Here is a 15000-nt window from a genome sequence, read left to right on the forward strand (position 1 = left end):
CGTTGTCATGAAATCTCAGACTTAGCTTCTTTGAGACTCCTGGCTACTTTTTTAAAGGTTTCACTAAGGTGTTGGCAGATCTCTGACTTGAGGCAGTGGTTTGAGCCATGGGTGGGGACAGGGCTGGTGTCGACTCTCTTAGGCAGCTTAGCAAGGTCTTTTAAACCTTTCGAATTTTCTGACCGGATGCCATACCCTAATGCTCGTCTGTTAATTGAACCCTGAAACCCCTGCAGACTTCTTTTTCTTTCCGATTTCCACGACACTTTGTTTGGATTCCCTAACCTCAGTTTAAATAAAGGCTTTAAATAATTTTTTTTATCAAATCTCCTAATAACAGCGCTAAGCTCTTGAGCTTACGCTTCTTGTTTTTGTTTTTCAGAAATGGATCTTCCAAAGTGATCTGTTTAGAGGACCAGACAGAATTTCTGCCAAATGAGGTCTGGCATTTCTTTGAGTTAATTGTTACATACAATGGTGTAGCTAGCAGTAAAAATAATCACCATTTATATAACAGTATTTATGGAGTACTATTGAAACAGATGGTTAGTGTTGGAGCGGCCAGTGAGCATTTCGCTTGCATCTCATACCATAGATATGCAAAGGTTTTCAACCTTCCGTCATATATGTTGTATGTCAGACCTGCACACCAGCTGGCACACGCTAAAGAGAGTGATCATTACTGAAAATGCTTCAAAATGCATCTTATCCAGGACGGCTATTATTTATACATAACATCTGAGGGTCGTGATACTTTGGCGGATGAGAGAGAGTCCGAGTTAAATAATTGTACTGGATGTCTCTTATTTGCCTTTAGAAAAGATCCTGTGAGAAAGCACACCCTAAAGCCGTAGTGCTCTATTGATTCTATTCAGCCTGCATGGGGATCCACTCGGCTATCGCCTCGTGTATCCACAGCTACTTTAACAATGTTATGACGAAATTCATGATCAATAACAGGACAGTCGCATGAAAAACGGACGTCAAGTTGTTCAATAGATAGCTCTTAAAATATTTTTGTTAAATTTATACAGGTATGTTTGCCAATTATAATTAGAATCAAGATTAATTCCCAAAAGTAATATTCATTTAACGTAATTGTGAGGTTTAATAAACATATTGGAGATGCTGAGATTCACTTTATGAGCTATTCTTCTGCCACAAATCTGTTTTACTCCGTTTTCAAAGCTAATTTTTTAGCATATAACCACTGGCTCGCCTTTTCTAATTTGAAATTTTCGTTGGTTTCGTAATTTAGAATGTTTACAGAATGGAACATTGCAAATCGAGTCTGTAAGTAGAAACGTCCTCCGTAGTATGCTCCTTTACTAATATAAACATAAGAGAAATATGTGTTCGGCGCGCATTGCGCACTACGTCTCAAACTGAGCGATGAAATTTCAAAAAAGTTAAAATCAGACACCCGCGTGATCGTACTTCCACATGTAAGAAATGGCACGCGGATAACAAGTCAGAAAGAAGAATCTTGATTCTAAACCAAATATTGATTATGAATTTCGCAGGTTTTTCTACAAGTAATCGCAAGTAACAGTGCAATGGACGGAATGATGGAGGAAACGGAGGAAGCTAATGAAAACTACAGTTTCAGAAATAACGACAGAGACGAGTACGATGATGATCAATGCAATCATGGCGGCTGTGATGAAGATGGTCATGACGTTACCATTGCCCCTGTTGGTTTAGCTGCTGCTATCGTCGTTGTAGTAGCAGCTGTTATAGTCGTTGGTGTTGTTGTACGGGGTGGCGGCAGTGGCGGCGGTGGCGGTGGTGGTGGTGGTGGTGGTGGAGGTGGGGGTAACGGTGGTGGACCTGGTGACCTAGATCAATATACGCAAGGTGAGGTTATGCGTGTTAGGTAATGTTGTAGCATCAATAGCTTATTAAGCGCAGTTTCCTTTCTCGAACGAGCCTAATTTATAAGCTTACCCTTGAGTCTCTCTCGCATTTGTATTCGTCTTACACCAATAGTCGCGTATTTTATTTGTGGTTAAGTCTGCGGTCCTTAGTTAATAACAGTCAAGAGAAATAAGTTATTCATCATCCTTGTGGAAATTTAATTGATGAACCAATTTGCATCTTAATATGTGACCAGCAACCAGCAGCCCCTTTAAGAGCGATGATCATGAAAGGCAGAATTGTGAGAGTGCGGGTTTTTCCTCCAGTTTAGATTGGTACTCTACTGTACTGAGTTTTCGCTTGACAGGTTTTGAGACATAAGTGTATGGCGTTAATTATATTTTGCTTTAAACTCACAGATTTTCTGTTCGCGACCCCCGGAATTGCATACCAAGTATAGCTGTTTTTGTACAAGACAACCCAAGACAACGCAAGACGCTTTAGGGAGAATCTAGCACAGCTAAATGTTAATCTGACAGTAACAGTGGTGTGTTTTTTTAAGGGCTGTGTTAAAGTTTGACTTTCTTGCTTCTTTGCCTTCCACCACCGCTACTAGGCTTGTACGTAGTCAGTGATTTTCAATCGTTTTTATATGGTTTTAGTGTATCGTTCAAAGGTTGTAAAATTAACATATAATGTAAGTTGTGAGACGTAATATAAGTCAATAAACAGATTTGACAGATATCGATATGTCGTTTTACCTTTACTAAACATCTTTACCAGCCAGTGCTGTTTAACAAACCTGTTATTTTACGGAAGAAGAACAAACTAGACAGAAAAAAATGCAGCTACCTTTAACTACCGAAGCATGCATACAACCCTTTTTTCAGAACCTTAAAATAAACAACTAAAAGCTCACCGGAAATTTATATATCTGTGGTATCAACAATCACTTTAATAAACATGGTATCGTCCTTTACGTAGGCGTGGTTGTTTAACTCAAATAGAGGACAGAAGGTGGGGCTTCCGCTGGCAATATTGGTTTCTCTTCGAGGCCTCTGGAAAGAAGAGCTGCTGGGATCAGGCCTGAACGAGTCGATCACGTGCTCCACGTTATCTTGATCTATTAGCATAAATGTGATCTTCTGTCTGAATGGCCAGCGGAGTAGCACATCATACTGACCGCGCATGATAACAAAGAATAAAGAGATGTGCGTTCCTTTCCCTTTTCCATCCCCGTTTAGATAGAGGCGCGCGCACATCTTGTAGCCATGGTGACTAGTATAGAAACACGGACTATAGGTAGATACGTGTTGGCCTGTTATTGCCTCATTTCTTCGACGAGCGAAGTCAGTAATCTTCCATATAAGCACACCATCAAAGCTCGAGAACTGTTCTTGCTTAACATATTCTTCCAGTTCCGCTATAGCAAAATTTCTAGCACTTAGAGTATGCTCTAAATACTCTGTTCGTCGCTGAAGTTTTCTTACTTCATCATTAGCAGTTTTAATTTGTGTTTCTAACCTTTTTACTTCCTTATTTTGATTTTGCATCATGGAGTTTAATTCAACTAAAAGAACTTCATGATTAGCTGTCTTAGCATCCTGATTTTCCAGCATTTGTAAAATTTTCTTTGTCTCAGCTAGAGATAGGCGATGCAATGAAGAATTTAAGGGAGTGCTGTCTGGTACTACGTCATCCATTAAACAACGTTTGATGCTCTGTTCTAGATTGCTTATGCGTGTGCCATGCCCTTTCAGTATTGATGAAAAGTTCGAACTTTCACTGATTACTGCATCTACCTTGCGTAATAAACTTTCAATGGTATTACCCATGCTGGTGATGACTTGGGACTTTTCAAAAGCATTGAAATCACCAAGTTTGGAATAAAAGAAGTCTGAAAGTCGTCGGACGAATAAAAGAAGATAGCTTAAATGACGTACTGCTTCTTTATCCTGGTGGTCTCTGCTTTCTTCTCGTTTCATTGTCTGCAAATTAATACATAAGAAATTGCTACTAAATTATCAAAAGGATATCACGCAAGCCATGGATTGGGATACAGATTCATAGTCTAAGCGGCTGCTCAGGGTCAGCGTCATCAACCAGAGCGCGTTGAAATGACAGATATGAAAGCTTTGGTTGAATTAAAATCTGCATAAACGCTGATCGACTTTCGAGCAGCTCTGCCCAGGAGTACAGTATCAGTAATTTGCCAAGCATGACAGGTCGCAGAAATCAGATTTTAAATCTGAATGTCATAAATTATTGCACATGTATTTTGAACCGAAACTTGTAACACTGCTTAAGTCGGCGTCCAACCATTTCTATACCTACATCAAAGTCTTTTTTGAGTTAACTCGTTTCCTTCCATTTTCTCTGTGTTTGTCTGTCTGTCTGTCTGTCTGTCTGTCTGTCTGTCTGTCTGTCTTGCTGGCTGGCTGGCTATCTCTCTCTCTGTCTGTAGGCAAATCTCCCTTGGAATAGAATCTATAATTACTCACCTTTCCATGTTTGCATCCTACGCTCTCAAAAGCACAGAGCACCTCAACAGCTTCACAGTCACCATTAACAGCATCAAGGTGGCTTGAAAGCTTAGTTGAAAATAAAATTTCTGATTAGATCAACAGTCGCTCCAAATCTTTTCCTATAACTTCTTATTATGGTAAATATAACGGTCACTATCTAAACGTCTACATATTCATTGAGATATATAAAAGCGTTCGGAACAGAATTATTTCTCTTCTGTTAAAAGGAATCTGGCCGTGACGTCATGATGTAGTAGTAAATTCAAACTTCTTGTTCATTGGAATAGTGTATGCAGTGTTGCGCAATTGTTGATTTGTTACTGACAAAAACGAGGCACTGTGGTTAGTTTACCTGCTTTCGTGGGAGTTTCACAGTTGAACACTTTGGACAGTCCACGGGGTATTCCTCGCAATCATTCTCTTCGTGTTCCTATAGAGCAGAACCGAACAATTGAAGTTGTTTTCAGAAACCAAGACAAAAGCTGGGCGCTGATTCAAAACCATTAGGTAAATGCCCTTTCAATGATGATGTCTCTCTTTTAGTTTAATCCCTGTGTCTTCCTCAGTTTGCAACTATGCATCATTACTCTTGACTCGGCTTATTCCATATTGTTTGGTAGAAAACAAATCAAGAGTTTCAACTTAAAACAGTCTTCTGAAACCAGAACGTGTCTTAGTTTTTCATAAAATATATAGGTCACGATCAGAAAAGATAGTAGACTTTACCTTAAGCTGGTCCGCTGTTGTCATAAGCTTGCAGTACTGACATTGCTGCTGTCTAAACATGCACTCTTCTTCGAGGTGCCGCGATAAGTCTTCTCTCAGCACCAGGACTCCACAACTGGGATACATGCACTGAACCTTGGTATATGGACATTGAGCCTCGTGGTCCTGAAAAAAAGTAAAATACTCAACCCTGGGACGTAGCGGTGCTCTCTCCCAGCAGAGCCTGTTTAGCACTACTGAAAAGGAGTTTTAAAATTGTACTGGAGAAAACAGGTTTCTTTCAAAGAAGATCTCGTAAAAGTACATTTAAACAACGACACCCCATCGGGGATACCAGGCACTCTCTGTCCCCTCCGCTTGGACGTTGGAGAAATTTTACTTAAATTAGTCGTTATAATTTCATATTAGACGTGATTAGCCAAAAATTAATATCTCCTCTTCGGTCCTTTGCCTAAACCTACTTCTACATAATATTATACGTAAGTATCGAACCGACCTAGTTTATAAAACAAAGCGCTAGCTTGGGAAGTTTAGGATCATTCAAACTATAATCAGAGTAATTATAAGTGTTATTTACAATACGAACACACCTCTAGATGTCCCAGTTCTCCTGTCCAATTGCAGCCGTCGCTTTGGTTTGTACACTGGACTGGTAACGACAGAATTTCGCGTCGCGCAAACTTGTCTTCGAATATCTAACAATCATAATTATATAAAGCAATTTTAATTAATCAGTTATCTATCAAGTCATAATGAAATGAATCATATCTTGCAATGGGACAATATCTTGATAATGTTGTTAATTAGCTAATTTAATTTATTCAATCAGTAATCTATGAAAACAGACTATGTATAAAGTGGGCAAGAACAAGTTCCCTTTTATTCTAGGTTCAGATCGTGGAAGGGCTTCAACTTGACTGAAGAAAAGTTTCTTTTTCCTTTATGTTTTTTTATGATAGTCTCAGAGGTCGACGATGTTCAAAGTTGACGTAAAGGAAGTGAACCAGTGTGACATACCTTTTCAATGGAGATTTCTGCACTGTCCACCAAGCACTTCGAAGAAGACATTCTAAAACAAAAGAGCATACAATGGGAAATCGTTATGAAATCGATTTTTTTGAGTAAGAAATTAAAGGACCATTCGCGTTTTTTTTAATCTGGGTGGAAGACTCGGCCCAGTTCCGCGTTAGGTTCCGGTATGATCAGAAAGGAATGCTTCCTTGACAGTCACCGGATATACTGGGCGGAGATCGCGATAAACATATACTGTTTACCAGCAGGTCAGGGACACCAACCAGACGACAGCGGTCCGTCAGGTCGGAGCCCTCGAATCCACCAAAGCCCATACGACACATCGCCAGCTCAAATTGATGATTTCAACTCATCATAAATCTTCCCAATCCAGGAAGGTGGGAGTGCGGTTAATTAGCCAAACAGTACCTTAGTAATGGTTCTACGCAAGACTTGCAGTATCTATGTCCACAGCTAGTCTGCACCGGATCCCTCAATACATTTCCACAAGAGGTGCAGAGGTATTTAGGATCAAAAGACTTCATGTCTTTTTCGGAAACAACACATGTATAACCAGGCATGATCAATGGATATCTAAGAAAGAAATTTCAACATTAAATTGTCAGTTTCATTTAATTATACGGCATTGCCAGCTGGGAGTGAAGATAATTAATCCTGTGTCAATTTCACAATTCGGGGGGGGGGGGGGGTGCAATCTACAGACAGAAGAGGTACCCTTTCTTATACCTTTAGAAAAAGGTACTCCTTTCACATACTTTCATAACTGGCCCGTATCATGAATAGATTTCCAAAAAGAAAATATTTTTGCCATTTTCATGGAGTTCTTAAAAAATCAAATGATACAGGCATCAGGTGTGTCTGTGCGAAATATTTCAATTAGAGGCCCTTTTCAATTACTAAATGACAGATCTCCCTACCCTTTCATATACCTCAACTTGTGAGATCCCCACCCTTTTATATACCTGAAGCCGGTAAAAGGTACCCCTTTCGGGCGGAGTCGAGCCTTCCCGTCTAGGCTATTATAGGGAATTCCCCCAGCCGGGTGCAGTGCAGCGCTGAGTGCTATGAAGTGCAGAACTGTGAGGTGCCGGCAGGACGAGTTTGTCTGTTTCTAAAGTGAGTAATTGCTGCATATATTAAAATAGGGAGATCGCCGGCTCTTCTGAACCTCTCTTCAAGCTAGAAACGCCACGTGGTCTGCTTTCTCCGGCAGGGGACATTCATAGACAAAAATTGACTTTGTACGTGAACATCTTGAGACAATGAAGTGAAAATTATGTGCCACGAGGAAATGAGTGCTGCGGCGTGCGGGGTGAAGATATAATTTCTCTCAGGACCTGCCGTATGGGCGGCTTTTTAACTGTCTTCCAATACCTGAACCTGACGATTTAGTGCCGTTACGATAATTATGTCGCGACTGACTGAGGATTCCGTCCGATATATATGCCAAGTCCCAACTCTTTAGCTTAATTTTACAGTTTTCAGATATTTTGGGGTACCTCTTTAACGTTTTAACGTTTTAACGTTTTTAACGTATTTATAACAATAAGCGACATTTTTGCGTGACGCTAATGCTCGCATTCAGGACCTGTGCAATTTTGTATTCAACCTCTGGTCGCAACATTTAACATTCAGAATTTTAATGAGCATCAACGGTTTTCGAACATCGCACGAACGTTTTTTTTCGATAATTTTATCGACAAGCGACAAACCAGTTGGATTGTTTCGGCTTTTAAACTTAATATGATTTTGTTTGTATGTAACTACCCTAAATGAAACTTTGTGAACCACGTAGTGAATAATCACGCTTTTCTTATAAAGATATTAGAACCAAACGACGACATGTAGCCGACCCGCGCACTCCAAGTTCTGTTTGTGGTGTTGCAGAACTACCGAGGTAACGACGAACTTCGTGGAGCAAAGAAGAAAAGCAGAAAATATCAAATTTTATCGAATTTATGACATCAAACTTTTCGGTAGTCTGCACAACGCTTAACGTTACGAAGCAAAAATGTAAATTTTACAAATTTCTGGGAATCATGAATGGTAAACTTTCATAGATCTCTAGCCGGCTGAAGAAATTGTAAACTTACCAACGCTGAAACCTGTTTCACCGAGCTCCTGTACAACCCGACAGATGACTCCTAAAGCGGCAGTGTCAGAGTTACCTCGATGTTTTCTGTCTTTTATACCAATTTCTGTACCCCCGAGAGGTCATAAGGGGTTTTCCCTTCTTGAACAGAATGTGAAGGCTTGGCTTCCATTGACAGTGATTGACGTGGGAAATTTCCCCTATAATATTTCCCCGACAGTTCCGGGATAAAACCCCAAAAAAGTTCGAAAGTTCACTTATTCAGTCTGAATCCTTTAAAACCTAAGCCGATTCTATCGCAATTGTACATGTTATATAAGAAGAACGCAGGGAAACAGGAAAGCCTCAACACTTATAAGTCAACCTTTCAGTATTGAATATTGAACATTTAAGCTTGACTAATTGTTTACAAGATCGGCCAGGGTGTAATAGCCGTTTTAATCACCCGCTCGACAAGAGTAACGGTCTCCAAAAGTTGAGACAATTCAAAAGTTCATTTGTAACGTCGACGGTCATGGAGAGTGTCGCTACTTTGGAAAGTTTAAGATACCTGCCTCAGCTGCCTACCTATCTAAAGACTTAGCTACCTTCCTTGACGTCCCTATAATTGACTGAAAGTTCACCGTGAAACAACCTTGAAAAAAATCCGTCGCAGGTTCAGTTGGTATTGAGTAAGCGTTCCTAAGCGTATGGTGCGAAACTGACTAGAGTCCGCAATTGATTATGAGTAAGATCACGTATCTTGTTACAAAAGTATTAGCGGCAAAGTTGCTTTCGTGCTGAAAAAAACCTGTATCCATATAAAAACACAATGAATTGAAAATGACCTCATAAGAGAACTGCATGCATGCTTACGAGTTAATGCGTGCTTCTACAGTTTCGTAATGGTAGTACAAGGGACTTTTTTATTACAGAAAATGCGCACATTCAGCAAATATATTTGTACTTAGTCTAACTCGAGTTTCTATTCTCTGAATCTAAGAGGGGGGTTTCCCTTTTAATTGACCTAGCCCACAATAGGCGCCTTCCGCAGGTTGTTTGTCAAGTGTCACAAGTTGCAACCGCTGTATCTTCATTTTCCGTTTCGAATTGCCTGGATGATCATTCGGAAAAAATAGAAATACTCCCTGTTCTAATTTCAGTGGACTGGTAAACGTGTATTTTAGTCGTTATTTGACACTGACAAGACTAACGCAGGGTTACTTTTTGCGGAATTTCACTTAATTGAACTTTCCATTCTTTTCAGAACGTCGCCTTCCCCGTCAGCCTCGTTTTGTTTATGTAAATTTATATACCGTAGTTTTAAGTAATCCAGCTAGCTCTAACTTTCATTGATTTTTCTGCGGTGTAGGATTTACCCGGGCTCAGAGCAAACTGATTTACTAAGCCGACGTACTGATCTGTGCTGTGCGGAGAATGTTACGACTGCAGCGATTTTTGGCTACGGGAGTTATTGATTCTCTTAGTCAAATCTAAATAGTCTTCCTCGGTAGCAGGTATATTTTGTAGTTGCAGGCTGCGGTCGGAAACGACCTGTTAATTCGTGTTGAAAATGGATAAACCTCAATATCTAAATGCTAGGCGCAAGCAACCAAGCTAATTTTTTAACCTGCGACCTGCAACCCGCAAACTATATCTGCCTCATCCTCGGCTTCTACGTGGTCTTGTTATTATTATTATTATAATTTTTATTCTCATAGTCGAGCTTGAAAATGCAGACCAAATTTTCCGCCGAATGATTAAGCGTGGGAGATCAAGCGTGGAAAGAGTCGTTCCATTATAAACATAATCGGTCTAACTATGAAGCACTATAAAGTTTCTCATCTATAACAGTGCTCTTCTAGCTTTTCTAATCCAAACTCGGATTTGGTGATGGAGCAAAGTGGCCCGACAATCACTATTGATCCTCCGCATTCCTTAGCGGCATCGAATGACTAGAAATATTGGCACCCTCTCTGGGCGAAATTTATGCTCGTCCATCACCGATGGGAGCCACAACAGAAACTGAAACCTGAGAGATCAAGCATAAAAAGAGCAGCGTACTTTGGCTAGTCACACAAGGAGGTTAGCCGACGCCATGGCAACATAGGATCAGCAAACAATAGACTTTGAAGTCCGACATTAATGAAAGTATTGAATATAAGCAATATTCAGTGAACTTTGCAAAATGAGTAGATATGAAAGTTCTGACGTTTCTTGCCAATGTCTGCACAGTTACTTTATGTTACATTCAAATTTCACACAATTCCCGACGTGTAATATTTCTAGGTGAAATAGAATATGGAGGGAGCTAGAGCTCAAGTACAAGCACGACACTGAAGCACTTTCCTTCAATTTTGCCGTCGAAGGCCTAGTCGGTAATCTTGGAACTGTTAGCATGGCTAATATATATGGCGACGCACATGGCAACACTAACATTATGTAGTCTTCAGTAAATATACCTGACTTTGATAGCTGCCCCTGGTCTGTATAGGGACTCTCCAATACTACACTGTCTGTCTCCGATACTATACCTGTCTCTCCAATTTTAGCCGGCAGCCTGCGCTTAGCCTGCCAAGGTACAGGTACGTATACAGCAGAGTGGGGAGTTTGGCATGCAAAAGGGAGAAAATTAACCACGCCATTAGCTGCAAAAAGTCCTCTCGTTCAAGATAATTTCCTCTGCTGCATATTCCGTGACTGATGCTAAACCAAGGAAACCGAGATTGTTTACACGGCATAAGTGTAACTGAAACTAACAGCAATGTATATATATATGGTGAACGTTTGTCGAACCGCGATACATGCACTGTCACGAGAAAGAGTTTGATACAGTATGCGAAAGCCAGGAACTGCGGATCCTGTAGCCATATACTTATACTTCTGGATAAATAGTTTACGAGAGTATTTTTCGAGCGTGAAAGAAGTTTTGACTAGCACATGCACACAAGAGTTAACTGAAAAATTCAATTCCAAACGCAAAGCTAAGTTCAGTGTAAGAGAAAGTAAAAATTTGAATCAGTATTCAAGTTCTTCTTTCGTTTGTTTTGCTTTGTTTTCGATTTGTTTGTTTGTTTGTTTGTTTTGCACCATTTAGGAGAAATCAATAACATTTCGGATTTGTAACATTCACTTGCAGGGCTAAAAGAATCTGCAACCTTAGTAGGGAAATTATTCAGAATATTGTTAAGTTACGCCAAAATACAATGAGCCGCTTTAGTAAGACCTTTAGTAAACCGGACTGCAGTTCCATTATAGTTGTCGCGATCTTTTGCTAATTTGCACCCCGGGATAAGGGGAAATACCAAACTTGAAATATCACTTTCAATTTCACGTCCGGAACAAATTTGAAGCAAATTCTGCCATCACAGTATAAGCGACGAAGACTTAAAAATTAACGTAAAAATGACAGACGCTGATCAATTTTTAAAAGATACATTAGTTTCTTACTTAACCGAAGTCGTAATTTTCTGCAGTCAACAACACAACAATCAACCGGCTTCGACTGTCACGCAGTTCAGGGGATGTAAGTTCTTAGCGTGACAAAGGCCTATGAAGACAAGACAAGGACCTCTAAGGTATTCCGCATATCTCATCAGAACAAGGCTAGCCGGGGGTTTAGGGTCTACGGTCTCTGCCGTACACAGAGCTACGTAAAGGGATGGTTTGGGTAAATTGGATATCCATATACAGTCAAACCAGTATCAAGCGGACACTTATATTCCGTTTATCAAGCGGGCAACAGCACAAGTTCCATATTTTCACTCACATTTACTGCATGTAAATACCTGTATTCAACGGACTCCTCGACTAGTCTTATTTGGCTTTAATATGTCTAACCGGCGTATTTTTCCTTCTCTTTTTCTAACCGGTATACACTGTATACTAAGAAGTCCTTTTTCCCCTTGCTTTTTTTTTCTTTTTTCTTAAGGCGGTAGTTCAAGGCCACTACAACTCCCCGCGCAACCCTGTCCACACTGTTGTGTTCTTCAAACGCGAAACGACTCCACTTTTTAGAAACAACCTTTAATACACAACGACTAACTGTAACTGACGAGAAAATTACAACACACATGGTTTTAGAACGAAAACGAATGTTAATAGATTTCATGACAGTTCTCGGTTACGTAACTCCCGAGAGGTTTAAAGTTAATTAACATAACACTCCAGTTATTTGGATGTTGGAAACATCCGTCTGATCTTTGGTCACTGCGAAGGACTATTTAATATTAAAATAGCATCGGAAATGATATAACGCATATACTAATTGCGTCAAACTCCCAACCCGACCTCTGTTCTGTCAGGCTATGAAGCGGAGGTGATTCTCGAGTGTCACAAGCAAACCATAAGACTTCTTTTGAACAGTTACCTGGGGAAATACCTAGCAAAAGCAACTTTGCACGATTGTCTGATTACCTGCATTTCCGGCGACTCCAAGACGTGTTGATCCTCCGACAGCAATGTTGGCCGTTTGGAGCTTTGTCGTTTACACGACGGCTTACAAATTAATTTTGAAATCGTCTCTGAAGACCTCTCTGAAAAGAATACAGTATATGTCCGCTAGTCAAACTCAGAAAGATGCCTTTGACATTACGTTTCAGCTTTTGCGCTCATCATCAGATAAAGAAATCTTAGTACCTGACTACAACACTCGATAGATTGAGCTAGTCGACGAATCGAAGTTCCGCGAATTACTAATTCTAATTTGAGCACAGTATGGAAATGATGCACGCGGTTCTTTCGAACATCGTAAATTAAAATAACCAATCCTTGTTTTCAGTACAATAGCGCGCAAGTATCCGGTAAATGGTGATCCTAAAAGCGCTCACATACTACAAACCTTTTTCACTTCAGCAAGAGCAAATCTCTTACAAACAACGCAAAGGAACGATGCGTGACAAACGGGCTATTTTCACGCTAGTGTAGGGAAACTTACTAAAAACAGTCGCCAAGAAGTGCCTTAGGATTTTTATCCGAACGGGTCTCTGCCGGCCGTATTGAGAGTTGGTCACTTCAACAGAATCTAAATATGGCTGAGCGTTTAACGATTAAGGTAATTCCCCTGAAATAAAACTGGCAATAGATTTTTGTTCAAACTTTGTCCACTGAATATTTATCATATGAGAACTTTAATTATAAAATAAAAGGGGCTGCCCATGCTCGTTAAGGAGCAGTGAGGCATTGAAAATGTCCCATTTTAGGATTATTTAATGCTTATTACAAGAACGAATTCCAAGTTGTTGTAAAATCTTTGTGAGCCCGGACTCATGAAAACACGCCTCAAACTACAGTCAATACTTGTGTCGGACACAAATAAACTTCAGTAAATTTGATTTTGACAGACAGCTGAATCCTTGTTAAAATATTGGAACCAAATTGTTTGCCACGGCTATCAAACTGCAAATACAAAAGACTACAGTGCAGCTGCTATTTTCCTCATTTCTTAAATTTTCAGCAATAGAAATCAGATCAGTCGACAGAAGCTAGTGCTACGCCTACGTTTGATGATAAATAGCCTCTGAATTTTTTTCCTCACCCCTCGGGAACCCGGAATAGTGCAGCCACAGTTTTGCCGAATGGCACAATCCTATATATACAGCCCATTTTGTTTCCAGCTTTCCGTTGTTGGGGCTGCTTTCCTAAGAACAAACAAATATTCACTATACCTCTTTGTAAAGCAAACAGGAAGCCTCAAAGGAACACCAAAGGCGGAAGTAGATGAACAATCTCTAAAACTCCGTTCAGCGAGTTGGAGTGATATGAAAACTGGTGTGCGCTTCATGCAGTATATCATGGATTTGAAAAAGGCCAAAATTAGTTTAACACATTTAATTTGCTCTCATTACTATCACTGACCATGAAATGCAAGTATTGTTTAAATCGTCAGTGCTTCTCCATTAAAATTAAAAATTAACAACACCAAACTGCAGGGAATCTGTCCTTCTGTAATTGCTTTGCGAAAAGCACAAGTTTGAACTAACCAAAGGAATATACGCATGCGCTCTTTGTGCTCGACACGCAATCTTTTCATGTGACGAGTCCAAAGAGCATCTAGCCTGTATGCATAGAAATCGGCAAGTATAAAATCTCTTTCGTCTCATCGCATTTGAAACAGATGGTTTAATAGACCAATAAAATTCAGCCTTGAACAATAGACCTCAGTACGAAGCTGTGGGGTATGTCTACAGAGTTTGTGGAGTTTATTCCCCAGAGCCTCGTGCTGAGGTCTATTGTGTTAGGCTGCATTTTTTAATATATCGAAAGTATGCTATTCTTGGCAGCCAAAGTACAATTCATCAAGCACGTGCCTAATTTGGTTAGTGCGTGTTTTCGTATCAAAGTGCTTGCCGGGATAGGGTATTTTCCCTGGACATCTTTTATACAGTTCCAATTCCCTCTGCACGGAAGTTCGTTCTTCAGCGACAGTCGCTATTTATCTGTTAATTCCGTGGTGAGTTCTACGCTCCCATCTACAAGGATACATACAAGACACTTTCCGCTAACTGGATCGATCACGGGCAGTTCTGGACTCGTTCTATTATCCTTAGAAGTGTGAACTACGATTGCCAATCATGATCCCATCTAAAGATGACGTCTTGAAGATGCCGGCTTTAAAGACACTGCGACGAATGAAAAAAAGTTCAAGAAATTGCTGCAATCAGAGCCCAGGTGATTTTCAAATCTTTGTCTTCTGTTAGTGAACAATTTACGCAGAGACGTCGGCTGCATGTGTTCTGCCAGCGAAATGTATGGATTTGTTGACATGCCAGCTTTGTATTTGATACGGTA

General features: G+C 40.1%; 3 protein-coding genes across 4 annotated transcripts in view; 2 read left to right on the plus strand and 1 right to left on the minus strand.

Moving 5' to 3' along the window:
• LOC145478158 (uncharacterized) overlaps nucleotides 1–2365 on the plus strand; it is a 5591-nt gene extending 3226 nt beyond the window's left edge. Inside the window, exons 1-2 of the mRNA XM_081456090.1 lie at nucleotides 1–1857; nucleotides 2277–2365. The exon at nucleotides 1–1857 is cut by the window's left edge and continues 3226 nt beyond it. Of these exons, the coding sequence (XP_081312216.1) occupies nucleotides 1557–1857; nucleotides 2277–2317 (342 nt within the window). The 5' untranslated portion in view covers nucleotides 1–1556 and the 3' untranslated portion in view covers nucleotides 2318–2365. The remainder of the gene's footprint in view (nucleotides 1858–2276) is intronic.
• A 418-nt stretch (nucleotides 2366–2783) lies between these two features.
• The window catches only part of LOC145477799 (TNF receptor-associated factor 2-like), a 17841-nt gene continuing 5624 nt past the window's right edge, over nucleotides 2784–15000 (minus strand). The window contains exons 1-8 of one of the 2 annotated variants that reach the window (XM_081455630.1): nucleotides 8234–8851; nucleotides 6549–6713; nucleotides 6126–6177; nucleotides 5699–5803; nucleotides 5109–5273; nucleotides 4735–4812; nucleotides 4359–4448; nucleotides 2784–3845 (exon numbers count right to left, since the gene is read on the minus strand). In XM_081455630.1, coding sequence (XP_081311756.1) covers nucleotides 2784–3845; nucleotides 4359–4448; nucleotides 4735–4812; nucleotides 5109–5273; nucleotides 5699–5803; nucleotides 6126–6177; nucleotides 6549–6700 — 1704 coding nt within the window. In that variant the 5' untranslated portion in view covers nucleotides 6701–6713; nucleotides 8234–8851. Of the gene's footprint in view, nucleotides 3846–4358; nucleotides 4449–4734; nucleotides 4813–5108; nucleotides 5274–5698; nucleotides 5804–6125; nucleotides 6178–6548; nucleotides 6714–8233; nucleotides 8852–15000 lie in introns of those variants that run through there. The other variant, XM_081455638.1, reaches the window with a different exon arrangement.
• The window catches only part of LOC145480633 (uncharacterized), a 4964-nt gene continuing 4198 nt past the window's right edge, over nucleotides 14235–15000 (plus strand). Inside the window, exon 1 of the mRNA XM_081458950.1 lies at nucleotides 14235–14880. Within this exon, the coding sequence (XP_081315076.1) occupies nucleotides 14784–14880 (97 nt within the window). The 5' untranslated portion in view covers nucleotides 14235–14783. The remainder of the gene's footprint in view (nucleotides 14881–15000) is intronic.

This window comes from Orbicella franksi, chromosome 1 (assembly GCF_964199315.1).
Source record: "Orbicella franksi chromosome 1, jaOrbFran1.1, whole genome shotgun sequence".
NCBI classification, from domain to species: Eukaryota; Metazoa; Cnidaria; class Anthozoa; order Scleractinia; family Merulinidae; genus Orbicella; species Orbicella franksi.